Below are 26,218 nucleotides of genomic sequence, written 5' to 3' on the forward strand. Positions count from 1 at the left end.
ACTGCCACCACCTCCTCCACAGAGCTCGGGATTACCGCAGCGGCAGGAAGCACATGCATGTGGTGCGACTCATCCTTGCTGTACAAATCAAGCATCTTCTCGCTCACCACCAGTTGCTTCTCAGGGTTCTTCAGCACCTTGCGGAGCCCTGCGATGCACGTCGCATACTTCGCCTGCCGCTCCTCCAAGGTGCCCACGTTGTACTCCGCCTGTTTCAGTGGGGACGCCATGGTGATGCACCGCAGGTGGATGGGAGGGGGAGAGAAATGAGAGGGATCAGCGGCCCTGTACGAGCAACTATCGGTGTGCGCAACCGGTGCGCCCTTCAGGAAAATATGTCAAGCGATAAGCCTCGAGAGAACTGCCACAAGCTCGAGAAATATGATGCATGCAACAGCACCGTATGGACAGGGCGCCCTCCTCTACGAAAACAGGAAGTGCAGTTGGCGCGTGAGATTGGCGTGCGTGTACGAGCAGCTGACGCCCACGCGGTGCCATACAGAGGGAGGAAGTGCAGAAAAGGCGATAGCAGTAGTTTGTTGGCCTCTCTCAGCGCGTCCATTCGCCGCCGTGGAGCATGCGCCCAGCCACTCACACTCTGACCCCCGGACCGGCCACACAGGCCCATCATCGCGCGGCACCAGGCACCGGGAGACACACGCCCTGCAGCAGTGCGCCGCCACCGACTGCACCCCTCCCCGCGGGGTCGCATGAAGGCCCCCCACCAGCACCCAGCGAGCGCCGGGCGGGGCACCCGCGAGTCGCGCTGGGCTCCCCCGTGGGGTGGGCACATGACCCTGTCACCACCAGAAGCGGTGCCGCATTTCGCAGGGGGCAGGGGGTGGGGGGCTGCCCGACTTTCGACGCAGAGTGGGGGAGGGGGGAGGTACGGGACCGCGAGACGCCACGCACGGAGGTGTCTGGCATCACCAGGGACGCTAGCCATGATTAAGAAAACAGAGAACAAAGGGAAGAAGTAAAATGCAACGAGAGCAAGAAGTGCGTGCCGCGTGGCGTTTCTCCTTCCCTTCACGTGGGTGCTCGCGTGGGTTGGGATGGGGTGGGGCCGGGAGGGGCCCATGGAGTTCATGGCGATGAGTAGCACCAAAAAAAAAGAAACAGCAGGAGAGAGACAGGGAGACACAGATGGCGTAGCATGGTAAGACACGCACGCGCACCCAGGGTTTCGAAAAAGAAAACGTGCATGGGTACCGAGAGCCAGCGCCCATCTCTACCCTCCAAAAAGAAGATGCAACATATACGTACCTCTCCCACTCGCGTACGCGAGTGCTTGTGTGTGGGTGTGGCCGAGTACGTGCCGCCAAAGTCATCGCGCGCCTCCGCTGCCTGCCCGTCGGCTTCCGCGCACCTGCTGCGCTACTCGCCGAGCCTTCGTGTCACGAAAAATCCCGCCACACCCGCCTGGGCGTCCTCGGAGCGAGCGACCAAGAGCATCGTCTCCGCGTCAGGCCTCGACCTTCACGGACCACGGGCTCGGCGTCTTGCCGTACTGGATATCCATTATCTCGTTCAGGAGCCGGTGCGCGTAGCTCGGCTCCGAGAGCGGCACGCTGTACTCCTTGCCGCAATACGCAATCATCTCGACGGACGACACGACGGCAGCCGTGCCGCATCCGAAGCACTCCATCACGCGCCCCTCCCCCAGCGCCTCCACCAGCTCAGACATGTAGTACGGACGCTCCGACACCTCGAACTCGCCCCACGACCGTGCGAGCGCCAGAACCGAGTCGCGCGTCACGCCGGGCAGGACCGTCCCGTCCAGCGGCGCGGTGACCAGCTCTGTCTTGCCCTCCTTCGTCTTCCACAGCGTGAAGAAGTTCATGGATCCGACCTCCTGCACCTCATCCTTGGAGCCGAGCCACAACACCTGGTTGTACCCGAGAGCCTGCGCCTCCTCCTGGACCAGCAGCGGCCCGGCGTAGTTGGCACCCAGCTTGCTGCCGCCAGTGCCACCGGGCCACGCGCGCTTGCGCTTCTCCTCCGCCAGCAGCGTCACGGGCTTGATGACCACCGCGCCCGACTGGCCCTCCGGCGGTAGGTAGTACGGCCCCACGGGCGAAGCAATCACGAAGAGACGCACCGACCTCGAGGGAGTGGCGCCGAGGCTGTCTGCGGTGCCGATAGCGGCCGGGCGCAGGTACAGCGAGTAGCCGTACTCCTTCGGCACGTAATCCTTCTCCGTCCTCACGAACTCCGTGATCACCTTCAGCATCTCCGCCTCGTCAAAGTCCGGGAAGCACAGAGAGCGCATGCTGTGGCGCAGGCGTGCAACGTTCCGGTCAGGGCGGAACAGGCGCAGGCTCTGCTTCTCCAGCCTCTCACCCCTCGCGGCCCTCGCGATGTCAGCAATGTCCGCGTACACCTTCATCCCCTCAAAGCACTGTGTCGCGTAGTGCAGGCACGACGTCTGCGGCGGCAGCGAAAAGTTGGCGAAAGGCACGATCGCCGGCGCACCCCACCTGCCGTCCTTGAAGTCGATTATCACCATGTGCGGCGTAAAGAGGGTGCCGAAGGCAACGCCCTTCATCGGCGGCAGCGGCGGCGGATCGGCCACCAGCGTTTTAGTAAGCGCCGCGGCCGTGAAGGAGACGACGGGGGCCATGCTGCCGTGCGCAGCGCTCGCCCGGCGCCAGGGTCGGCTCAGCAACATGGCAGGAGACCTAGGGGCGCTGCCAGAGCAGAGGGGAGGAGACAGAGATGTGGGCAGTCGATGCTGAGAGCGGGATGACTCAATCAGCTAGAGCGCTGAGTGATGGTGACTGTATCGTTGGCCTGTGAAGCTGGTGCAACGGAGACCAGCGCGTGTGTGTGTGTGTGTGTGTGTGTAGCGTGCTTTGAGGATGGAAGTATGATGATCTGTCCAGCGGGAGACAAGGAGCGGTGCAGAAGCATAGCGAGAGAGGGGGTCAGCAGCAGCAATGACGGAGGAGGAGAGAGACATACAGCGAAAGAGAGCGCGGTCGAGGATGCGCACACACACATGCACCCGCACAAGATACCAAGCAGTCGTGAGTGCGAGCGCGCCACACCCCTGCACGCGCTCCTAGGCCGAAGCCGACGACGGAGCTCGGTGGGCGAGCAGAACCGCAGCGCTTTCAACAAGCAGGGGGTGCACCGCACTGGCATGCGCGTCCGTGTGCACAAGTATGCGCGCACGTGTCCGTGTAAGGCAAGCGGCGCGGGACGGAAAGCCGGTGGCCATTCGCTCCTTGCCGCGCTTCTTCTGTGCGCCGTGTCCTTGCGGTTCGTGCCTCTGCCTCGCGTGTAGCCCGCGCCTTACCGCCCTCCCTCTCTCCGCGGGCGCGCGCGACTTCGCTTATCCTTTGTGTGCCGGTGTCTGATGCCGTCCGTGCGTACAACACGTCTACCCCGATGGTTGTCGCGCGAGATGCTCAGAAGACAGGGAACAAAAAGGGGGACAGAGAAAGAGAGCTCAACGTCGCGTGGGCATGTGTGTCTGTGTGTGTAGGGAGCAGCGAGAGAGGGGACTGGGGGGTGCCGGCGCAAGGGAGGCAGCGGCAGGGGTGATGCACAACAGCGGGTGTGTTGCCCCTTCACACGCAGCCGGCTCGCGGGCGAATGTGTGTGTGTGTGTAAAACGGAGATGGTCGTCATTCGGCGGAATAGGAGAACAAAGAGGCGCACGTATTCGCACGCAGCAAACAGTCGCACATGCAGACTGGCTGCAGCGGCCGCCGTCCTCCACGCGCACACACACGGACACACCGCTACCGCGTGCTATTCTGGAGCCTTGCAGAGCTGTGCGCTAGGGCAGCTGACAAGCACCCTTGCAGGATTCCCCCCGCCCCGTTATTCGGGCACGCCGAGAGAGACGCTCCTTACACCAAGGGTAGGCAAGGGGTCCGCTCGAGTTACGAATGTAAGAAAGTAAAGCGAAGCTCGGGTTACGGGAAGAGAAGTCGTCATCTCGCGCGAGAGAAAAATGTGGAGTCGCATCATTACTTCATCGGGACGTGGGTCGTCGTCGCTGCCGCGATTGTGGACAAGAGCGAGAGGGAAGACAAGTATGACAGAACAAAAGGAATATAGGCGAGTGAGGAGCTTGCGCGTGTGAAAGGGCGGTAGCGGGGGAGGCGAAGTCGGTGGGGGTCAGTGGGGAAGAAAACAAAAACGATAGAGTGGGGTAGCTGGCGCGCTTTCCATCTCGCCAGAACGCCACCCACCGTCCCTCGCTTCGCTGTATCAGCACCACAACGCCCGTCAGCATCACCGTCAGCAGCGAGAGCAGCCGGTATGGTCGTCGCGAGCTCGACGACGACACGGTCGATGATGGCGGCGGCCTGCCGCCCCCCCCCCCCCCTTCGTCCCGCCACTTCCAAGTGGACGAGGAAGACGCGGCGAGCCGGATTAGACATGAACACAGCAATATAGCAATACATAAGGAAAACGATACATGGGGAAGACCATGCGAGAGACCAGAGGAAGTAGATCAAAACAGCAAAAAAAATAAGCAAACTAGACGTCTTTTGGAGAGATAAAAGTTCGGTGGTGGAGAACACGACAGCGATGCCCCCCCGCCATCCCCCGAGGAGGAGGAGGAGAGCGTCTCTGCGCCACCGCAGAGCGGGTCAAACAAAAGAAGATGAGCATACATGAGCGTGAGTCGACTGCGGCTACGCACTCGCCACACACACACACAAGCCGCACACACAGAGAACCATAAAAAAAGGTTTCGGAACATGAAGAAGAACCGAGCAAGCGTCTGTGTGTGTGCGTGTGTGGTGTGTGCGTGTGTCTGTACTCGACAGTGAAAGTGAGGGGGGAGGGGATGGGGGAGGATCAGCTGGGGGTTCCTCGGGCGTTCAAGCACGTAGCGACTGTGACGAGCACCGACGAACATCCACAGCCCTCCCCCCACCCGCCAGCGGGGTACAAACAACAACAAAAAGAAAACGCGCACGCACGCACACACACACCAGTTACAACACTCATGAAAAAAGATGAGCGGGGTTTGGGGTAAAAGGCGGTGATGGTGACGGTGGTCGTCGTGATGGCGGGGGGGGGTGCACAGCGCACAAGAGGGACGCAGCCCACCCTAGTAGAGTACGGAACCCAGGCTCCCGTATCTCATTTATCAGCTTTTAATATTCTTAAGGGCGGCAAACACGCACCTGTGATACTCTCTGCACGACAAGCAAGCCACCCTGGCACTATTCCGCCTCTCTTGCCCACATCATCACCACACCCCCATCCTCTGATCGGTCGACACCTGCTTCAACACAAAGCCTCGACCTTCACGGACCACGGGCTCGGCGTCTTGCCGTACTGGATATCCATTATCTCGTTCAGGAGCCGGTGCGCGTAGCTCGGCTCCGAGAGCGGCACGCTGTACTCCTTGCCGCAATACGCAATCATCTCGACGGACGACACGACGGCAGCCGTGCCGCATCCGAAGCACTCCATCACGCGCCCCTCCCCCAGCGCCTCCACCAGCTCAGACATGTAGTACGGACGCTCCGACACCTCGAACTCGCCCCACGACCGTGCGAGCGCCAGAACCGAGTCGCGCGTCACGCCGGGCAGGACCGTCCCGTCCAGCGGCGCGGTGACCAGCTCTGTCTTGCCCTCCTTCGTCTTCCACAGCGTGAAGAAGTTCATGGATCCGACCTCCTGCACCTCATCCTTGGAGCCGAGCCACAACACCTGGTTGTACCCGAGAGCCTGCGCCTCCTCCTGGACCAGCAGCGGCCCGGCGTAGTTGGCACCCAGCTTGCTGCCGCCAGTGCCACCGGGCCACGCGCGCTTGCGCTTCTCCTCCGCCAGCAGCGTCACGGGCTTGATGACCACCGCGCCCGACTGGCCCTCCGGCGGTAGGTAGTACGGCCCCACGGGCGAAGCAATCACGAAGAGACGCACCGACCTCGAGGGAGTGGCGCCGAGGCTGTCTGCGGTGCCGATAGCGGCCGGGCGCAGGTACAGCGAGTAGCCGTACTCCTTCGGCACGTAATCCTTCTCCGTCCTCACGAACTCCGTGATCACCTTCAGCATCTCCGCCTCGTCAAAGTCCGGGAAGCACAGAGAGCGCATGCTGTGGCGCAGGCGTGCAACGTTCCGGTCAGGGCGGAACAGGCGCAGGCTCTGCTTCTCCAGCCTCTCACCCCTCGCGGCCCTCGCGATGTCAGCAATGTCCGCGTACACCTTCATCCCCTCAAAGCACTGTGTCGCGTAGTGCAGGCACGACGTCTGCGGCGGCAGCGAAAAGTTGGCGAAAGGCACGATCGCCGGCGCACCCCACCTGCCGTCCTTGAAGTCGATTATCACCATGTGCGGCGTAAAGAGGGTGCCGAAGGCAACGCCCTTCATCGGCGGCAGCGGCGGCGGATCGGCCACCAGCGTTTTAGTAAGCGCCGCGGCCGTGAAGGAGACGACGGGGGCCATGCTGCCGTGCGCAGCGCTCGCCCGGCGCCAGGGTCGGCTCAGCAACATGGCAGGAGACCTAGGGGCGCTGCCAGAGCAGAGGGGAGGAGACAGAGATGTGGGCAGTCGATGCTGAGAGCGCAGTGCTGCAGCTTATGGGCGAGTGTATATGTGTGTGCGGGTGTAGGTGCTGTGATTCGTACTTTGGTTCACAATGTCTGAGGTGATAAGGAGGAGATGTACACCGAGAGAGAGAAAACAGGTCTAGCCGTGATGGGGTGATGACAGCAGGGGCGAGGGGGGGGCGTGGAAAGTGTCGGGCGTGCGAGTAGAGGACGATGAAGACAGGAAAAAAAAGGTAAAAAGGAGAGCGACATGGACAAGTGCGGGTTAGGGTGGGAGGGGGTAGGCGAAGGCGCGGCATGCCTGTCTGGCGCCATGAGTGTGGCGTTTCATCACAGCAGTCCCAGCGCCCCTTCCCCCTTCCAACGCGGAAGGGGAAGAGGGAGAAAGTGGAGCGAAATTTGTACACGAATGCGCGAGCATTAGGTGAGGAAGCCGTACTGCTCGCAGCGCGCACGACCAGCGCCTGCGGGGCCGCCACTCGCTGACCGGGTGGGAAAGAGGTAAATCGACACCGAAAACAGAAGGACACAGCATACACATACGCACAACCAACCAAGCACACAGAGATGCCGTCGTCACCGACACGGGCGGTCTTGACGCAATGGCTCATGCCTCGGTTGACACGCTCCACGCCTTGCGTCTCTCACTCTTCTTAAGTATCCGCTTGAGAGTGGTGGTCTAGTTGGAGAAGCTCAGCGAGCGATGTGTGGGATGGCTGTCGGGCGTTGCGGCAGAGAGAGACAGACATAGGCGCCCAGACATGGAGGAAGCTGAGGGAGGGTACGCGTGCGTGTATATGGGGGTGACTGGGAGTGCGGAACGAGAAACAGCGGATATCATATGGATAAAGGTGGGACACCCTCATGACCACCCAGCACGATTTCGGGGAAGGAGAAAGAAAACGAGCCTGATCGCGCGCAGACGTCATATATATATATATATATATACACAAAGATGCCGTGAAATACCAATCAGATCAGCGACATGTAAACCGCGTTGGCGAGAGCAACACAGCACCGGAGAAGAGGGGAAGGAGCGGGCAACCGAAGTGTGTGTGTGTGTGTGTGCTTGCCACCAACTCTTCGTGTCTAGGTGTTGTGAATCAGATCCACTAGGCGATTGAGAATGGTGCGCCTCCGACGCCCACCCGCCACTGCGTCCGGCGCGGATGAGCCGCCGCTAGATGCGGGGCCGCAACCACAACTGTACATCGCCCCCGCCACACCGCCGCCCGGCAACCGATCATCTTCGATGACACATGACGACAGAAGCCCGATCGGCACGAGCCACAACATCAAAAAGAAGCCAAAAACCAACAGCATGGATGTGTAGTACATAAGTCGCAGCGCGAACCAGTACCACATGGCGCTCTCCAGCAACACCGCCAGCATCGTCGCCAGCACAAGCGGGCTGTTCATGCCCGACACAAACGGGAAGGTGCGCAGCAGCCGCAAGTACAGCACATTCACCAAGAGGCTGAGCAACGAGCGCCACCAGCTCATCCGATCTACGACAAGAATGGACGCGTGCACGACAAGGTTGAAGAAGATGAGAGCACGAAGAATCCACTTGGTGCGTGACGGATGCTCCTCCGCGACCTCGGCGACAAACATTAGCGCACACGCGAGGCCGAAGGCAATGAAGCCAATGGCAACGGCCACCATCAGCGTGGAGACAGCACGGAATGGTCCAAACGGCCTGTACGCGCGTTTTGGCTGTATCCACCAGGAGCCCTTGTCGTCATCCTCGTAGTAGCCGTAGCCTTGTCGACTCATCTTGTGCCTCCTTCTACACGCTCACCTGCACACGCACACCTCCAGAGCTTTCCCAGCGTACCAAAAAAAAATGGCTAGAGAGTCCCACTTGCGGTCGAGAAACGCCACTTGCACTGGGGCAAGTGGCTACGCTGGTTGCTCCCACGATGTGCTCCAAACCGCCGGTAGCGCGTGTGCATGCGCACGCGTCTTCTCGTGTCTGTGCAAGAGTACGGCTGCGTTGCTACTCTTTCGTTTTTTTTTCGCTCTCTTTCTCGCGCACGGTATGTAAAACCTGCGTGCCCTTGTCTCTCCAGGAAGGTCTGAGCTTGCGGTGCGGTGGTTCACGGTGCGTGCCGCACGATACGCGCACTTGTAGCGTAAGCATGCGGGTGTTTCGTGTGGAGTCCGCAGAGATGATGAGGGCGTGGCGGCAACAAAAGAAAAGGACGGGGCGCCAGGTGAGACGATTGCCAAGATTGAAAAAGAGGAGGGGGAAAGGCGTGTTAACTCTCGGCAGAGAGAGTGCCTGAGAATGGGAAACACCTCACGATGACCAGAGCACAGCGGCGTCAGGCACATGGAGTGTGACGCATGTGCACCCCATGAAGCACCGTGCTGGGCCTCCTTTGCTCGTTTCTAAATATATATATATATATATATATTCCCTGTTCATTTTTCTTGGCGTGTGCCGTTGCCTGTGCGCCGTCCGCAGATCCCGGGGGGCGACGTCGCGTCCAGCAGACCACAGAAACACAGCTAAGAGAGCACGAGACCCAACAAACCAACGCAGCACAGCACACTCGACCAACGCACGCCTTTCGACGTCGTGCGCGAGCGGGGGCGGGGACGGGTGGGCGGCCACCGTCTCGCGTTCGAAGAGGGGGACGAGAAACTGGGCAAGAGCAGCGCGGCACGCCGATTTGTGTGTCTCCTCCTTCCTCTCCTCAGTGCGGCCATTCGCCGCCATGGAGCATGCGCCCAGGCACGCCCACACACTCTGACCCCCGGCCCAGCCACACAGGCCCATCATCGCGCGGCACCAGGCACCGGGAGACACACGCCCTGCAGCAGTGCGCCGCCACCGTCGCCGGAGCACGCGGCCTCCGCCTCAACGTCGGCACAAGCCGACCTCACAGTCGTGGGCCGCTCCAGCAACAGTCTGCCGGTCTGTTCGTGTGTGTGTGTGTGTGTGTGTATGCGAATTGATGTGAGCGTGTTTGATTGGAAGGCGTCACTGTCGTCGGGCTTTTGTGCGAGTGAAGATGGCGGGGAAGACAGCAGAGAGAAGCGGCAGTCAGTGAAAGCTGCCGTCGCGTGCGACGAAGCACTGCAAGCGCCACAAGGAAAATAGAAAGGAGCGCATGCGCAGCCCCCCCCCCACCCCCATCTCCGCAGCACTCACCAGCGCACCGTCTCCCCGCACATCCATCGTAGTCTTTCTCAGATAAATCCACCGCAATGCGTTCCTTCGGTATCTCTCGCATACCGCCCTGCCGGCCTATCCCCTCTTCCTGCCCAGCATATCCATTTCCCCTCGCTTGGCTACCTGCACTGACGCAATGCACGAAGCCGGCATGAAGCCGTCACGTACTCGCACACAAGTCCGACCAAGGCAAAGGAAAAAGAAAATGATCGCTCATCAGCGCGTGTCGCACGAGCATGTGGTCACTCGAGATGGAAGGTGGGGGGGGGGGGGGGGGCACAGAAGAAGAGAGAAGAGCCTCGGCGAGTGTACGCTGAGAGAAGAAGCCATCGCTGTTGGTCCCTTTCTCTGTCGCTCTTTCGCCTGCCACGATGGCACCAGCGACGGCACCCGCCGACAGTCCTTCGTCGCTTCCCAAGATCCACCCACCCCCGTCACAGCCCTCCTGCAGCAGCACTCATCTGCGAACACGCGGCGCCTCACTGGGCGTATGTGTGTCCATGTCTCTCTCTCTGTGCGACTGCCCTCCTCCGCTGCCGCGCTGGATTCCGGCGCTCTTCCTCCCGCTCTCGCGCACACTCATGGAGTGGCGGGTCAGCTGCTGTCAGAGTTGAGAAGACACGCGCACACACTTCCGGGCGAGACGCACGCCATCAACTCCAAGAGCCTGCCGACCAGGTAAACGAGAAACGAAACTATATAAAAATCCACGACATTGTCAAGTCAAGTCACGTGCGTGTGTGCTGCGCGCATGCGACCGCCACGCAGCACACACGCGCAGACAGACAGGGAGAATAAGGAGCGAAGAATAGGAGCAAGAGCGAGAAATCGCCAAAACCAGAAAAGAATAGCCCCGTGCACTTTAGCGTGCGTTGTGCGTGCAGTGTGTGCATGTATCCGCCATCCGCACGTGCACGTCACTGTAGGTGTGCATGCCGGTAGAGTGCGCATACCTGCGAGCCCATTCATTAGCCATCTTCCCCTCCCCCTCCTCCCACCCTCTTGTCTCCTCGCCGAAGCAGCTAGCACGCCTCGCGCTGGTGACCATCACAACCATCGTGAGGGCCACCCATGCGGCATATTCGCGCCACCATGAAGGCTCGTGAGCCCACGCAGCTTTCGGAGATGAGAGAACGCGACCACAAGAGATGGAAAAGACACACGAGATGAATAGCAAGAGAGACCCGACGAGATAGAGCAGCATCAGTTAAAGATGCCCAGTGCTCACCTGTACCGGGATGGAGAGATGGGAACGCAACACGGCTGCCATACAGCACGCAGAAGCAATCAACCACGTCGTGCGCAGGCACACACACACACACGAGCACGTGAGCACACGAGCACAAATGCACGCGCAACAAACCTCGCCATCTCTCAGCAGAGCAGTCAGCGCTTCCCTTGTCGCTGTTTTCGTATTCGCCTTATTTTGCTGTTGCGCGCTTTTCTTTTGTCTTCTCAGACGGGCATCACCCCCCCTCCTCGCCTGTGCGCTCGCCGCATTCCTATGGCCTATCGAGAGGGTTGCTGGGGGAGGGAGACGGCCAGAGGCACCAGTCCACCAACAGAGTTGAGGTGTCTTGGGGAGGGTTAGATCAGCGTCGAACCACCCCTGGGCGCACCAACACATGCGCATCTGCAGAATGGCATCACACAGTGGGTGGTGCCGCTGCAATGCCAACGATGGTGTTCGTGTCACAATCTGCAGCGCCTCACGGATTCACGGATGAATGTGCCCGGCTACAGGGTGATGCTGCTTTTCCTCATCTTCCCTCGCTCCCTCCCCCCTCTCCCCCAAACACATCGACAACGCGTGCGCAAAACGCGCAGCATCGGATAATCCGGCGGAGAGTGGTCAGGCAGCGCTCCTGTCTAGAAGTCCTCCGAGAGGGAAAACTTCTTCGACGTGCCCTCCGTGCTCATCACGCCGGCCTTCTGGTACTCACCCACCTTCTTCTCAAAGAAGTTCGTCTTGCCCTGCAGCGAGATCATCTCCATGAAGTCGAACGGCTGCGTCGAGTTGTAGTGCTTCTCCTCGCCGAGCGATACAAGCAGCCGGTCCGCGACGAACTCGATGTACTGCGCCATCAGCTCTGCGTTCATGCCAATCAGCCGCACCGGCAGCGCGTCGCAGATGAACTCTCGCTCGATGTTCACCGCATCCACAATGATCTCCAGCACGCGCTCGCGCGGCAGTTTGTGCTTGATGTGCGAGTTGTACAGCAGGCATGCGAAGTCCGTGTGTAGACCCTCGTCGCGCGAGATGAGCTCGTTGCTGAACGTCAGCCCCGGCATCAGACCGCGCTTCTTCAGCCAGAACAGCGCGCAGAACGACCCGGAAAAGAAAATGCCTTCCACCGCAGCGAAGCCTATCAGCCGCTCCTGAAAGCTCGCGCTGCTCCCGATCCACCGCACGGCCCACTCCGCCTTCCTCTGGATGCACGGGATCGTCTGTATCGCGTGCAGCAGCCGCAGCTTCTCCTCGCTGTCCGTGATGTACGTGTCCAGCAGCACAGAGTACGTCTCCGAGTGGATGTTCTCCATCATCAGCTGGAACCCGTAGAACGCGCGCGCCTCTGGCACCTTCACGTCGCTCATGAAGCGCTGCGCAAGATTCTCGACGACTATGCCGTCGCTGCCGGCGAAGAAGGCAAGCACGTGCTTGATGAAGTGCCGCTCCCCGTCGTTCAGCGCCGCCCAGTCCTTCATGTCGTTGCCCAGGTCGATCTCCTCCACCGTCCAGATGCAGCTCTCCTGCTCCTTGTACTTGCGCCAGATGTCATGGTACTGGATTGGGAAGAGAACGTAGCGGAACGGGTTCTCCTGCTGCAGCGGCTCCTCCTCGGCGTTCGTCCCCTCAGCAACCTTGTCCGCCGGCAGCACCTCGGCGCCAGGCGCAACTGGTTTCATGACGAGATCCTCCGGCTTGGCAGCATCGGTGGCCGCGCCATCGGTCGACGTGCAAGCAACTTCCACCTCCACGTCCTCCTCACGCGGACGCTTCGCTGCAGGCTGCAGGTTGGCTTCGGTGGCCGACATGATGAGGAGCCGGGGATTGCACGGGTTCGAGGGGGAGAGAAGAGTCTGGAGAAGACCCAGGCCCGTGTGCAGAAAAGTGGGCGTATGCGTTTCTATGGGGAATGGCAATGAGGAGGAGTGGTCAGGGGAGCGTGCGTGTGTGTGTGTGTGTGTGCGTGTCTATCGAAGTACAGCGGGGGAAAGCAGTGTGGGAGAGCGAGAGCAAGAGATGGCTGCTTGGGTGTGTGGGTGCGGAGGGGAGAAGGGGAAGGGGTTCGCATGCGACTGTGAGCGCGGATGTGTGTGTGAGAGAGAGAGGAGAAAAAGATGATGGTGAGCGCGATGATGGGCGTGCATGTGTACGTGAAAAGCGGCATAGCACTCGCACAACACAGCATGATGGATGTCGACCCACATGTGAGCGAGAAGTGCAGCATCAAGATCAAAGAAGGTCATCGACGCCCTGCGGAGTGCTCGAGGGCGAGGAAAGGCGATCCGTGATGGGTATGGATGCAGTGCGAAGTATGCGTGCACACAGGCAGTCGCGCAGCGGCCATTGTCACATCATCATCGTCTGCATCGACGTTTGATTTAGACTTTACGTTCGTACATGCGCCTTCGCACGTTGTTAAGCGAGCTGTAAAGTAGCGACGGAAAAAGAGGGGCACGGGAGGGGTCGGCGAAGGACAAGACATGTCCCCCACGTGCGCAACCACCAACGTGCGGGCGTAGATTTTGTTAGACAAACGCATGGCAAGCGATGAGGGAAAGAGATCGGGAGGTGGCCGAGCGTGGGATAGAGAAAACATGCGCGAAGGGGAATGCGTCGCGGTGGAGAGCGCAACAGCCGCGCAGACAAGTCACGGGGATGTCGCTGTCCACCATCACGAACACCACCACCACCACCACCCCCGCCCTCGCCTCCTTCCCGACTTTCGCCTTCGCTCGACCCTCTGCGCGCCTGCTCTCCATCCCTTTGGCTCCGTCACCCACAATGGCATCGATTAAATGTGCGGTCTCGTACGCGGGCCCTTGCGGATGCCTGCCGCTGCGTCGCCCTCCCCATCTTCCTCCCTTTTCGGGATGGCGCACTCAATGGACACGATGCGACGCGCTGGTGTAGCACCACCTGTGCCGCTGGCAGACGCGCGTGACTTGCGGGCGCGCTTCTTCGGCCTCGCCTCAGGCCCGTCCTCTGCCTCCCCGCTGGAGAACTGAGCCGGCGGTGGCGTCTTTTCTGTTAAGTAAAATGGCCCTGGTGCTGCACGTGGTGGTCGGATGCCCATGCAGCGCATAGCGGCCGGCTCGGAGATGAGCAAGACTGCTTGCCCTGGCACGATCGGCTCGTCCTCTAGGCACCGCGCTGTCACGCGCAGCTGTTGATCCTCAGGGACGCCAGTGCGGCACCTGTGCTTCGCAGCAGCAGTCTTCTTGGCAGTTGACGCAGAGGCATCGAACGCTGCATCGCCACCACTTGGCTCTGCCTTCTCGTCTTTGACCCCCTCCTGCAGCACACTATCGGCGCCTGCCTCCGAAGTATCCCCGAGCAACAGTGTCGCCGCGTCGTCCGTACTGCCCCTGCCTGCCACCGCGGCGGACACGGCCACTGTCGGCACTCGCACTTGCATGCACGACGTGAACGGCGACGCCTCCGATACACCGGCGCAGATCCCGTGCTGGAGGCGAGCTGCGACGAGGGTCACCATCACGTTCACCTGCACATCGCCGCGTGGGTTTACCTGGCGAGCTGTGTCCGCGTGAACCTCAGCGGACTTGATGTGAACAATCACGTAGGGTGTCGACGAAGAAGACGACGACGCGGGTGCCGCATCGTTGTCGAGTGCACTGTGTGCACTGCGGCCATGCTCGCCACCATCGTCGGTCTCCTGTTGCGAGAGCTGCTGCTGGGCAAGGTCCTCTGCAGATGCCTCGTAGGGGCGATGGAGCAACTTCTTCAGAAGCGTCGCATGCAGGATATTGCGGTCACGCAAGTGGCGCAGTGGAAGCACGACCGCGATGACTTTGGTGATGGCGATTGCGTCGGTGAAGGTAGCGGGCCCCATCGAAAAGAACGGCGCCGGGTCAGGTGTACGCGCAGATGCACCCGCCGCGGCGGTCTTTGACGGCGCTGCCTTCTTCCCCCGCTGCTGGGCCATTACAGTGCGTGTGTGTGTGAGTCGGTGTATCTCGCTAAACGGGCTTTGCGTGCGTTAGCGCATCCATATATATATATATGTGTGCACGTGAAGTGCGTCCGTGCAGAACGCGGAACGCAAGGTGTGCCCTGTTGCAGCTTTTGCTGAAGAGTATGTGCACGCGTGCAGTGCTTGAGCGGGTGAGAGAGAGAGAGAGACGGGGGAGAAGAAAGGCACATGATGCACGCAGGCAGAAGAAAGAAGAAAAGACATCCAAGACATCGCAGGTGCGCTGGCGCAGACGCGCAGCTAGGCAGAGACACCGTGTCCCTCTTCGTTGTCTAAGTAGCAGCAAGGAAAACAACGTTTGATGAAGGCATCATTGAAACGGGAAAAGTGGTGCTTCAGCGAGCACGACAAGGATAAGAGCGGTAACGGCGGTGGAAGCTTCTGGACGTACGCGTCCCATGCAATGCCCGCCAATGTCAGTGCATGCAGCTCCGTTTTCATTGCTTTGCATAGCGGCACGTGCGCAGATACTCGCGCACTTGCCCATATGGAAGGCGGCAAGACTGCGGACCACTGCCATCAGCTGGCGCACCTTTGTATAAAAAAGAATGTATATCGTGCGGAGGAGGGGGGAGAGCTTGCTCGTGCTGGGGTCTACGAGTGGGGATGGGTAGAGTGCACGGGGGACAAACGTTGAATACTACGAGGCAGTACGCGCGCACACGAACAACAGCGTGCCTACGCATAATCACCCACACACGCGCGGGCGCACTCATCAGCGCATGTACCAAGAGGAGATACCATTCGGGCCACACCAACGCTCCACCGAGCTCTCAGCAGACAGCAGCAACGTACATTCCACCTTCAGGCTAGAAAAAATCCGCCCTCTACTTCCCATATCGCCGCCCTGCTGCCCGTTGTTGGAGGAGCACAAGCTCGGCCTGCCACCACCACCCGGACCGACTCGCGTCGTGATCGTGCGGACGGCTTTCACAGACGTGGTCGGCTCACTGTGGTGTCGCCCTGCTCGCTGCCGCCGTAGCTCCGTCTAATGGACGCCACCGCTCGAGTTCACATCATCGCCGTCGGTGGCCATGCTTGTGGGGCTCTCAATCAGCCTAAGCGAATCCTCGTCGCTCTCGTGATTGAATCGACTGCCACTGCGGTTGCGGCTGCTCGCCGGGCTCTCGAGTATGTAGTCCAACATGTCACGCACCTCCACGGCCTGCCCGGGTGATTCCTGCCACGACTTCAAAGCGCAGTTATAGTACTCCTGCGTTAGCGGGTCCCAGAACATGTTGCGGTCGAAGGAGTAGTACATGTCACTGCGGTCATCGTAGACCCAGTCAGTGGCGCCGGAGATCAGCACGCCGAGCTCTGCGGCGGTAAGGTAATTGGGGTCGTACTCACGGTTGAAGAAGCGGAGAAACTTGTGCTGAGGCTTGCGGGTTTGCTGATAGACCGGCGCTGCACCCCGCTTGTCTGGCAGGCCCCCCTTCTGCTTCTTCGAAGACAGTGAAGACTCTGTCCCCTCCGTCTGTGGTCCAGCGCTGCGCTGACGACCCGTGCGTGGCAGGGAAGAATCCTCAAGCGATGCTCGCTGCCAGTCACGACGCTGACGCTGGTCGTTGTCGCCGTCAGCCGCCACCGCGGCCCCGACGCTCCTGCCACGCGTCACGAAGCTGTTGTCCGTCTTGTGATCTGAGGCGTTGAATGGCGCCGCTGCTGCACCAGCAGCAGCAGCGCGGGCGCCGCCATCGTTGAAGGAGAGCGTTGACCCCGACTGATGCTGTCGGTGGCGGTGAGATCGGCTGCCACTGAGCAACCCAAAGCCTGCATCGTCATATGTGTCGTCTGGCACACCGAGAAAGGAAACGTGCATCTCGCCATGCTGCAGTGGAAGCGAGCCAGGAGTGGGCCTTGTTGACGCAGTCGCCGTGGCATTGTCGATGCCACAGCCACCGCCGCGATGCGCAGACTGGAGGGTGAAATCCACGCCACCGGCGAGGGATGTATCGGGTGCGGGTGCTGCTGGCTGCAATGAAGTCGAGTTGACACTGCGCAGCGCGTCACCGTTTGCGCCCTCATCCGCGCCGCCGTCTTGATCCCCACGCCTTCGACTGTTCGAAGGGGCTGCAACGACACCAATGGAGGTGGCCGCTGTTGTACTGTTCGGGACAGAGGTGCCAATACTTGGCTGCCTTGTCGACCGACGACCATCAAGCTGCGAGGTTGTTCGTGCGACGTCCCAGGCGCTGCGAGCACAGCGCCCACCAGCGGCATCCCCTGTGACGCTGGAGGTTGTCGACGAGTTCATATGTACAATGTAGTCGTCAGCCCGAGCACTGCGGGAGATCCGGTGACGCTCTGCTCGAAGTTGGTCGCGCGACGTGACACGGATGTTGTGGATGTAGCTGTGCATGCACAGCGTGAGCAAGAGCAGCAGCCCATGCACGGCGACGGCGCCGATGTACAGCCGGTACCCGTAGCGGTAGTGAACGTTGCATACATCACCGGACACGTGCTCGCCCTTGCAGGTCTGCCGCACGCAAGAGGTGTAGAGGTCGAACAGAATCACCGTCACAATGCCTATGCATAGGCTCAGCAGAAGGTCGAAAAAGAGCAGCACAAGCGCACCGCTTCGTGTCGGCCGAGCTGCAATCCGCAGGCCCAGAAACAGCGCCACCACCTCGCACAGGAGCTGCAGAATGCCCATCGTCCACATCACCCCAATAAAGCGACGAACAAATCCCTCCGATGCGTGGCACAGTGTGGCGCCCGTGACGTTGTCTACAACGATCCACTCCAGCCACGCACTCTGCCAAGAAGTGCACGTGCGCAGAAACCGATCGCGGCACGAGAAGAACAACCCGACGGACAAGAACAAGTCGTTGTTCTGCACGCTCAGCCACTCCGTCGTGCACGCGCAGAGAACAAGGCAGAAGACGGAGAGGTTGAGCACGAGCAGCATCAAAATGCAGAAGCGCCAGAGAACGTTGACGGCATTGTACTTCTGTTCCTTGTAGAGCACAAAGTTCTCCAGGTCGTGGTGGCTGTAGGACGCTCGCTGATGCGGTGTCAGGGCGACCATGCTGCAGCCCATGCGATGACGGAGGACAACCACGGCGGGAATGTCGGACGCCGAGCGGCGCGGCTTCTGTTCCTCCACAGTGGTCAAGAGCGGCACGTCGAGTGGGGCAGCGTTGGCTGGTAGCCGGTCAGAGGGCACCTCCGTACTGTGCTCAGCAGAGAAGACGTCGTCCTCACACAGCGGAGAAACGTCGGTTGCTCTGGCAGTAGCGCTACGACCGCCGTCCCCTGTCCCCCACTTCGCAGGAAGACGCGGAGAGCTCGTGAGAATAGGCACATCGGCTAGATCAATGCTGATGTCAGCAGCGCTGACGGAGGCATCGCCTCGCCCGTCGCCGCAACCACCACGACCAGCCCTACTCTCCTCAGCCTCCTCCGATCGGAGGCGCTGCGCTTCCGTTGCAGCACCCGTTTCAGAGGCTATGATATTGCCTGCGCGAGGTCGACGCCCGCTGTCGGCGTTCAGGTCGCCAACGTCACTGCCAGCGCAGCCGCTCAGCGTTTCGACCGACGGCATTTGGGGCCTCGGAGTAGGAAGAAAGAGGCAGCGGTGGGGATAGCAGCAGCAGGAACATACACCTACGATGCCGACGCCTTCATCAGCCCCTGGCAAATATTTAAAAAAAAAAGCACACGCGGCTGATCACTATGAGTTGCCCGCACCGGAGGCAGAGCGTCAGAGGTGTCGGTGATAAGAAGACGCGGGAAGATGCCGCTGCTGAGCCATAGAGCACGAGCGATTGGGGGATGGGTAGAAGAAGTGAAGCAACGGCGCCCGTGGCTCAACACCATGCATCACCGTAAAATGCAGAAGACAGAGCAAGCCACGGTGCACGCCGACACAACCCTGAGAGAGAGAGAGAGAGACAGGGAGGGAAAGGTAGGCGAAAAGACGCGCACGAAAGAAGTCCGCAAACGAGCCTCCCGCGACACCCACAGGCCACAATGAAGGCAGACGGTTTCCTTTTTTCGTTCAGCGCGTCCATTCGCCGCCGTGGAGCATGCGCCCAGCCACACCCACACACGCTGACCCCCGGCCCGGCCACACAGGCCCATCATCGCACGGCACCAGGCACCGGGAGACACACGCCCTGCAGCAGTGCGCCGCCACCGACTGCACCCCTCCCCGCGGGGTCGCATGAAGGCCCCCCACCAGCAGCCAGCGAGCGCCGGGCGGGGCACCCGCGAGTCGCGCTGGGCTCCCCCGTGGGGTGGGCACATGACCCTGTCACCACCAGAAGCGGTGCCGCATTTCGCAGGGGGCAGGGGGTGGGGGGCTGCCCGACTTTCGACACAGAGTGGGGGAGGGGGGAGGTACGGGACCGCGAGACGCCACGCACGGAGGCGAATGGCCCCTCCTCCTCCCCCCATCCCCTTCCGTCATCCGGGCGAGGGAGAGACGGGCATACACACAACATATGAAGATCAGCGAAATTGCAAGATAGCAGAGGCGGGGAAGACGAGAGGTGCGCTACAAAGGGAATCACACGTCAGGCCCATTATCAGCGTCACAGTGCTAGGAGAGAGAGAAGGCCGCAGCACACCAACGACGGGAGAAGGTTGAGGGGGTCAAAGACAGCTGGAGACAAGGGGAAGCCGAGAGGCGGCGGCAGTCCCCCCCCCTCTCGCTCTCCTCGTACTCGAGATGGGAGAGTGCTGGAGGAGCTTGTCGAACGAGGGGTAGATGATAAGGAAAGAGAGGTTCAGGAGTGACCACAACTGTAGAGTGACAGAGAGAGGGTGCGAAAGCATGTCATTGTCCGCAGCGCGCGAGTGAGTGGCATTGCCTTGCCCCTCCCCCCCCCAAAAAAAAAAAAAATCGCACCCCCTTTCTTCCTAAGCTCAGCTGCGTCAGTCAACCTCCCTGTGAAGGCAAAGGTACTTGTGTAGGGATGCGTCCGTGCACAGCAGCCTCGCAGCCACACGTAGCAGGGGAAAGGAGTCGAGCTGTGGTTGAGCGCAATGATGCGCTGCCGCTGGAGTCGTCTGTGTTCATGTGCGTACATGCGAGGGCACAATGGAAGGTCACAGAGGGAGGGGGCGAGGAGGAGGAGGGACGGACGCGATGCTTCGCACCACATCGAGATGCACTCGCGAGCAGCATTGGCCGCTGGCTCAGCAGAAGTTCTTCAAATAGAAGGGTGCCCTCTTCCCCGTATTCTGCGCTCTCTCCAGCTTGTTTGTTTTCGTTGGGCCGGTGAGAGGAGGAGACGAACGACCAGACATAGCAGAAGGTGGCTGGCAGGCAGGCAGGCAGGCAGGCAGGTGTGCTGGCGCGTGCCAAGGCAGAAAAACAGAAGAAGAGCCGCAACTGCAAGAACAGCAGCAGCAGCGGTCACAGAGGATTCCGTCATCCTCGCACGTGCAGGACAGGAAGCGAAGGGAGAACGAGACAGCGACTCGCCATCATCTGAGAAGCAACCGAGAGAACACAAAAGAAAAAAAAACGAAGAGAGAGAGAGAGAGCAGTGCTGATGAGGGGGAGAGACGCACGACAGAGGCTGAGGGCGCACGTCAACGACGACGCAGGCGCGGAGCCATGTAGTATAAGGTGCGGTGGGACTATGTTGTGTCACCGCGAGGGCCTCCATCTGAGCGCCACGAGCATCTGGACGCGTGAAACGGCGTTAGCGCCTCGACCCGACCTTCCATGTCACGTATCATGCCATGGATCTTCTTGACGTAGTCGAGATGGGCACGATAGGTGCGCTGCCTCAAAACGAGATTGTAGTAGACGCGAGCCAGCTGACCCTGCAGCTCCTGCTCTGCAAGAACAACGTCTACCTCCCTTCGGGTCAGTTGCGGTTCCATCGCCCACTCAAAGAAAGGGAAGGGCTGGCGTGTAGTAAGTTGTGTGTGAGTGTGTGTGTGTGTGTGGCCTGCCGCGTAATGCCCCTGTCGCGCACCGAGACCGAGAATGTTGCGTTGCCTTCAAAGCACAAGGCGAGAGGAGGAGGAAGAAGGGGTGAGCTGAACGAAAGGACGGGAAGAAAGAGAACGCGGAAAGTAAGGCAAGCACAGGTGCTCTACACTTGGGCCTGTGTTCTGGTGCGCGTATGCGTGCAACTGTCGCAGCTGCCTTGACTGCCCCCGCCTTTACGGCAGCTAGGCAGTCCATCTGCTGTTGCACGCGTTTTGTCCGAGCACGCAACCCATCCTACGGATGCCTACGGAGGGTCCGATGCAAATTCACGTCAATCATGCCGTACACCGTACGTGTTGACGGACGGAGGGCGGAAAATAAAGTGAGAGGAGAGTCCGTTGTGCACCTGCACACCAGCAGTGCCCAGACGTCACGAACATTCTCCACGCAGTCACCCCAGTTCCTCACCCATCGGCTACTAACAGCGATCAAGCGTGCTCATGCGTGCCTGTCTCGGCACACCAGCAATCCGCGTACGTGTCGCACTCCCTTTTCGATGCATCGTTTTCTTGGTTCGCCTTTGCGCTATCACTGCCGCTCCAATCGTTCTTTGCTTCCTATGTATTATGCTTGCGTTGCTCCGCCGTTGGGCGCCCTCACGGAAACTCCATTCCCCCCCCCCCGGATAGAGAGACCGACCGACTCCGAGGAGGGGAGAGCGCGAGGTCCGACTCGTCAAAAACGCCTTGTAGAGTGGCCCTCCGTGCGTGTGTGTGTCTATGGGAGGGTACTCATTCATACTCTCTGCGCGGCTTGACGACGCGGGCCCTTGCGCACGTGCGTGCAACCCCCGGGGGCAAGCTTGCTTCTCTACACAAGCGCATGCCAATGCGTGCGCGACTGGGACAGGTGGGCGGGAAAGGCGGAGAGGGGCCGGCCGTGACAACTCTACGAAAAATGCCCTTTTTCCTTCAACGCGGCCATTCGCCGCCATGGAGCATGCGCCCAGCCACTCACACTCTGACCCCCGGCCCGGCCACACAGGCCCATCATCGCGCGGCACCAGGCACCGGGAGACACACGCCCTGCAGCAGTGCGCTGCCACAGTCGCCGGAGCACAGCCCCTGCCTCAAACGCTACCCACCCACTCGCCTTCAAGATTGCCTCGCAGCCGCGCCCATGGTGCCCGCCGCCACCGGGTGCACCCCCGCGGGGTCGCATGAAGGCCCCCCACCAGCACCCAGCGAGCGCCGGGCGGGATACCCGCGAGTCACGCTGACGCTCGGGCCCATCGTGTGGGCGGCACAAGCGCCTTCACAGTCGCAGGCCGCTCCAGCAGCACGCCGTCCAGGGCCTGAGTGCTAACATGAGTCTCGCTGGGCTCCGCCGTGGGGTGGGCACATGACCCTGTCACCACCAGAAGCGGTGCCGCATTTCGCAGGGGGCAGGGGGTGGGGGGCTGCCCGACTTTCGACACAGAGTGGGGGAGGGGGGAGGTACGGGACCGCGAGACGCCACGCACGGAGGCGCATGGCCCCTCCTCCTCCCCCGACCCCCACCCGTCCGTCATCCGAGGCACACTACGAACGAAACGAAAAACAAAGCGAAAGAAAGGATGAAAAAGAAAAAGCCACACCAGAGGCCACAGCAGGCCATGTCCTTCACACCCAACACCGCAGCACTCGCACACGCCAATACGTGGAGCATCACGGACTTAAGACGATGGAGAGAAAGACACCCAGACGTGCATGCGCACACAACCGCACCTCAGGCGAGACAATAAAAAGAAGCCTGGGTTGCTGCTAAGTTACTCGATCTTCTTGCACGGATACGCGGCCTTGGGATACGATGCTGTCCAGCGATCCTTGTTCACCTGCGAGTAGTCCCAGTGCTTCGCGCATTCCTTCGCCCACCATACCCGCCGCATCATCGACGTCTCCTTGTTGTTCGCCACATTCTCGTACCACAGCGGGGCGAGCGACATGCCGACGCAGAAGCCGAGCACCGAAAAGCCGCTGAAAGTAGAGAAGAGGACAAAGTACGTGTTTCTGCGCCGCATCACAACATACCACGACCCGAGCAGCGTCGACGCCACGGACATGGTCAGCGCAAAAGTGAGTTGGCGGCGCCGCTGTCTAAACTGTTGCCCCCACACCCCACCTTCCTTCTCGAAGCGGCGCATATCGCTCGGCCACATCATCGGCAGATCGGCTATCAGGACCTTGTGGTCCGTGTTGCTCTCGTTGGGGTTCATGGTTAGGAGAGATAGACGGATGCGTAAATGCGTGCGAAGAGGAAAGAGAGCGAGAGAAGACGAGTGCACGCACGTATACACACACACCAGACGCACAAGCACCGAGACAACGATGAAAGGCAATGAAAAATGGCGCGCGGCTGTATTTTGTTTGGGAGGGAGGGGTAGAGGGAGAGAGATCTTCTACACCACAGAAGAACGGACAGAGGAGCGTGACGAAGAAGTAGTGGAGCTCAACACACGAGAAGGGAGCGAGAGAAAGAGAAATTTTGTATGCATGTATAAGGTATACACGTTTATGTATGCGGTGTATGCGCGCGTGTCGCCGATTTGCCGTCTGTGTGAATTGCGTTGCGTGCTTCCTTTGCGATGGTACTCCATTCTTGCCGTCGCAGAGGTGTGGGCGTGGGAGAGGGTGTGGAGTGAAAAAGAGAGAGGAGAGGGCAGGTGAAAGCAATGACGACGACAGACAGCGAGAGAGGGCTACAGACCCGGACTCACGCACACAGACCTCCTCCTCCACGTGGTTTGTGGCGAATCCTCACCATGAGAAATGCAAAGCACAGACTACGCGAAGGAGGGAAAGGCCGACGGCGGTGCACATCAGGCGTGTGCGTTATACATGCCACTTTGGAGCTGAGCACACCGTTTCTGCCGTGGATCTCGTCGACGGGACGAGAGAGAGAGGGCGGCGGGGAGGGAGCCACCTCCTCTGCCAACCATCCCCATCCCGCACCTAAACAGCACATCCCCGTCTGCCCTTTTCTTTCTACACTCGTCCACGCCCACGCCCACACACACACACGCACTCCAACACCCCCCGCCGTGTACAGCTGTCGGGGCAGGGGAGGTGGTGGTGTGGGTAAGGCATCCCCCTTTTCTTGCGGGGCCCTCTGCCTTTCTTGCGTGTGCCGTTCTCGCTGTTGCTGCATACGGGGTTATGTAGACGCCTCACCACACCGGAAAGACGTCGTGAAGGGATAGGAGGCCCACGACAGGTAAAAACAAAACAAAAAAAAAAACAAAGAGGCGGAGGAGAAGAGAGAAACAGAGATCCGCCACGTACATGAACACCAACCCCTCCCCCGGGGTGCCTGGAGACACGTGTACTCGCACCAACGTCGCACACACGCACATATCAATATATATATATATATGTAATAAAACACGAACAGCATCTTCTTTTTTCGATATCCGTTGCCTGCTGCCTTGACGTGCAAACGTGTACAACACGCATGTCACCATCATCCGCGTCAGGCGCGCCGCCTCATCTATGTCATGTTATGCTACGCAGCTGCCTTTTTTTTAGCTCGCGACGCTGTCCGCATCGCCTCAGTGCCCTTATCGGGCACGTTAGGGCGAGAGGCGAGAGGAGGGCACTGTCGCACCGCCCTCGCCTACACACACCATCACCACTGTCACGCACACATCGTTCCAGTTGAGCCTGCTGCTTTTAACGGCGACGCGGCGGACTGCGGCTGCGCGGTGGGCTGCGGCTGTAACGGCGGCGACGCGGCGGGCTGCGACTGCGCGAGTGGCGACGGCGGTGGCGGTCGCGGTCGAGCGAGTCCGAGCGGTGGCGGTCACGGTCGAGCGAGTCCGAGCGGCGGCGGTCGCGGTCGAGCGAGTCAGAGCGGCGACGGCGACGGCGGTCGCGACCCGACGAAGAGGAAGACGAGCGACGACGGCGTCGCCGTTCGTTGCTTCGGTGCCGAGAACCGTGCGAGCGTTCCTTGCACTGTGCCGCCACGTGCCCCTCCTTGTCGCACCGGCGGCAGATCAGTGGAAGTCGTTGCTCGATCTTTACGCGGGTCCCCATAAGCATCTCCCCCGATTTGCTGATGGCCCGCTTGGCGTTCTCGGCTGAGGTGAAGGCCACAAAGGCGACGCCGATCTCAGGCTTGATAAACACGTCTGTGAGCGGCCCGCAATCGGGAGAGAAGAAGGCGCGCAGCGCCTCCTTTGTGACATCAGAGGGGACGCCGTGGACGACGACGCGGACATCCAGCTGCCGCCGGTTTGGCGCAGAGGTAGTGGTGCCTTCATTCCCACGACGCATCGCGTCGCGCCGGGATGCAGGCGCAGGCGCATCGTCGCGTGGAGGGCAAGGCCGTACGGCGACGGGGTTACCGTTCACCATGGTCCCGTCCAGCTTTAACGCCTTCTCGTACGCCTCCTCCGTCGTGTAGCCCACGAAGGCCATGTGGCGGGTGGGGATCAGGTGAAAGTCGCAGATGGCGCCGCACGGGCTGAAGACCTCGCGCAGCTGCGCCCTCGTCGTATGAGGGTAAATCGAGGAGATCACAACTTTATTCTTGGACGTCTTCTCGGCATCTGCCGAGCGACGCATCAGTAGGGCAGCACCCGGTTCCGCTGACGCCGCTGTAGCAACCGTCTTGCCGTTAGAATCGCCGTCAGCGTCCGCAGCGGTGGTTGTGGCGTGGCCCGGCGGCTTCTCTGTCGAAGCGGCGGTTGGCGCCACAGCGGAGATGTAGATCGGGATGTCTTCCTGGAAGTCACTGCCGCTGATCGACACAGCACTGACGGCATCCTCGGGTTTGTCGAAGACGACCTCCACAGCCGCCGCGGCCCCGGAAGCCGGCTGATGCTCCGCGGAGGGCATGTGCACCTCCGCCACATTGCCGATCCGGGTGAAGAAATCGAAGATGTCATCCTCCGTCGCCGAGGTCGGCATCCCGGTCACGTAGACGGTGCAGGCACTCATGATGGCGCTCCTTCCTTCTTCTTCAAGAGGGAGACACGAAAGAAGCAGCACTCAAGTACACGCACACACACTTTGTGCGAGCCTCAGTACCGCCAAGTGGGGGGGGGGGGGCGGCGGCGGCGGCGAGAGGAAGAGTGAGATGAGTCCCCTGTGTGCAGAGTCCGTCGCGGGTACACGAACACACGCACAGAGAGCGAAGAGTGTGCGCAGACACAAGCCACAACAGCACCCGTACACAGCTCCTTCTGGCACACGCAGACAGGCAAGAATGGCCCAAAAAACACAGCAAACAAAACAAAGAAAGAGTGAATCACCGTGCGCGTCGGGCGGGGAGGGGCGGAGGCGGAGGCGGTCACGAGCCTCCGATGGCTTTAGCGAGATCCTTGATGTGTCGAAGAGCGCAGCGAATAAAAAAAAACGAA

The 26,218-nt window shown here is 60.5% G+C and overlaps 9 protein-coding genes across 9 annotated transcripts; all 9 read right to left on the reverse strand.

Annotated features, from left to right (window-relative positions):
• Positions 1–1,465: 1,465 nt before the first annotated feature.
• On the reverse strand, positions 1,466–2,671 carry LMXM_27_2031 (branched-chain amino acid aminotransferase,putative; the record flags this gene model as incomplete). The annotated part of the gene is made up of 1 exon (XM_003876731.1): positions 1,466–2,671. The coding sequence occupies one exon, from the start codon at positions 2,669–2,671 to the stop codon at positions 1,466–1,468; it is 1,206 nt and encodes a 401-aa protein (XP_003876780.1).
• Positions 2,672–5,256: 2,585 nt separating this feature from the next.
• Positions 5,257–6,468, reverse strand: LMXM_27_2032 (branched-chain amino acid aminotransferase,putative; the record flags this gene model as incomplete). The annotated part of the gene is made up of 1 exon (XM_003876732.1): positions 5,257–6,468. The coding sequence occupies one exon, from the start codon at positions 6,466–6,468 to the stop codon at positions 5,257–5,259; it is 1,212 nt and encodes a 403-aa protein (XP_003876781.1).
• Positions 6,469–7,613: 1,145 nt separating this feature from the next.
• On the reverse strand, positions 7,614–8,300 carry LMXM_27_2040 (conserved hypothetical protein; the record flags this gene model as incomplete). Its single annotated transcript, XM_003876733.1, has 1 exon — positions 7,614–8,300. The coding sequence occupies one exon, from the start codon at positions 8,298–8,300 to the stop codon at positions 7,614–7,616; it is 687 nt and encodes a 228-aa protein (XP_003876782.1).
• A 3,274-nt stretch (positions 8,301–11,574) lies between these two features.
• On the reverse strand, positions 11,575–12,741 carry LMXM_27_2050 (ribonucleoside-diphosphate reductase small chain,putative; the record flags this gene model as incomplete). The annotated part of the gene is made up of 1 exon (XM_003876734.1): positions 11,575–12,741. The coding sequence occupies one exon, from the start codon at positions 12,739–12,741 to the stop codon at positions 11,575–11,577; it is 1,167 nt and encodes a 388-aa protein (XP_003876783.1).
• A 983-nt stretch (positions 12,742–13,724) lies between these two features.
• Positions 13,725–14,876, reverse strand: LMXM_27_2060 (conserved hypothetical protein; the record flags this gene model as incomplete). The annotated part of the gene is made up of 1 exon (XM_003876735.1): positions 13,725–14,876. The coding sequence occupies one exon, from the start codon at positions 14,874–14,876 to the stop codon at positions 13,725–13,727; it is 1,152 nt and encodes a 383-aa protein (XP_003876784.1).
• A 1,036-nt stretch (positions 14,877–15,912) lies between these two features.
• LMXM_27_2070 (conserved hypothetical protein) lies at positions 15,913–18,471 on the reverse strand (the record flags this gene model as incomplete). The annotated part of the gene is made up of 1 exon (XM_003876736.1): positions 15,913–18,471. One exon carries the CDS (start codon positions 18,469–18,471, stop codon positions 15,913–15,915), a length of 2,559 nt encoding a protein of 852 aa, XP_003876785.1.
• A 2,045-nt stretch (positions 18,472–20,516) lies between these two features.
• Positions 20,517–20,765, reverse strand: LMXM_27_2080 (hypothetical protein, unknown function; the record flags this gene model as incomplete). Its single annotated transcript, XM_003876737.1, has 1 exon — positions 20,517–20,765. One exon carries the CDS (start codon positions 20,763–20,765, stop codon positions 20,517–20,519), a length of 249 nt encoding a protein of 82 aa, XP_003876786.1.
• A 1,859-nt stretch (positions 20,766–22,624) lies between these two features.
• LMXM_27_2090 (conserved hypothetical protein) lies at positions 22,625–23,071 on the reverse strand (the record flags this gene model as incomplete). Its single annotated transcript, XM_003876738.1, has 1 exon — positions 22,625–23,071. The coding sequence occupies one exon, from the start codon at positions 23,069–23,071 to the stop codon at positions 22,625–22,627; it is 447 nt and encodes a 148-aa protein (XP_003876787.1).
• A 1,453-nt stretch (positions 23,072–24,524) lies between these two features.
• On the reverse strand, positions 24,525–25,796 carry LMXM_27_2100 (putative RNA-binding protein; the record flags this gene model as incomplete). Its single annotated transcript, XM_003876739.1, has 1 exon — positions 24,525–25,796. One exon carries the CDS (start codon positions 25,794–25,796, stop codon positions 24,525–24,527), a length of 1,272 nt encoding a protein of 423 aa, XP_003876788.1.
• Between the last annotated feature and the right edge of the window lie 422 nt (positions 25,797–26,218).

This window comes from Leishmania mexicana, chromosome 27, assembly GCF_000234665.1.
Source record: "Leishmania mexicana MHOM/GT/2001/U1103 complete genome, chromosome 27".
Taxonomy (NCBI): Eukaryota; Euglenozoa; class Kinetoplastea; order Trypanosomatida; family Trypanosomatidae; genus Leishmania; species Leishmania mexicana.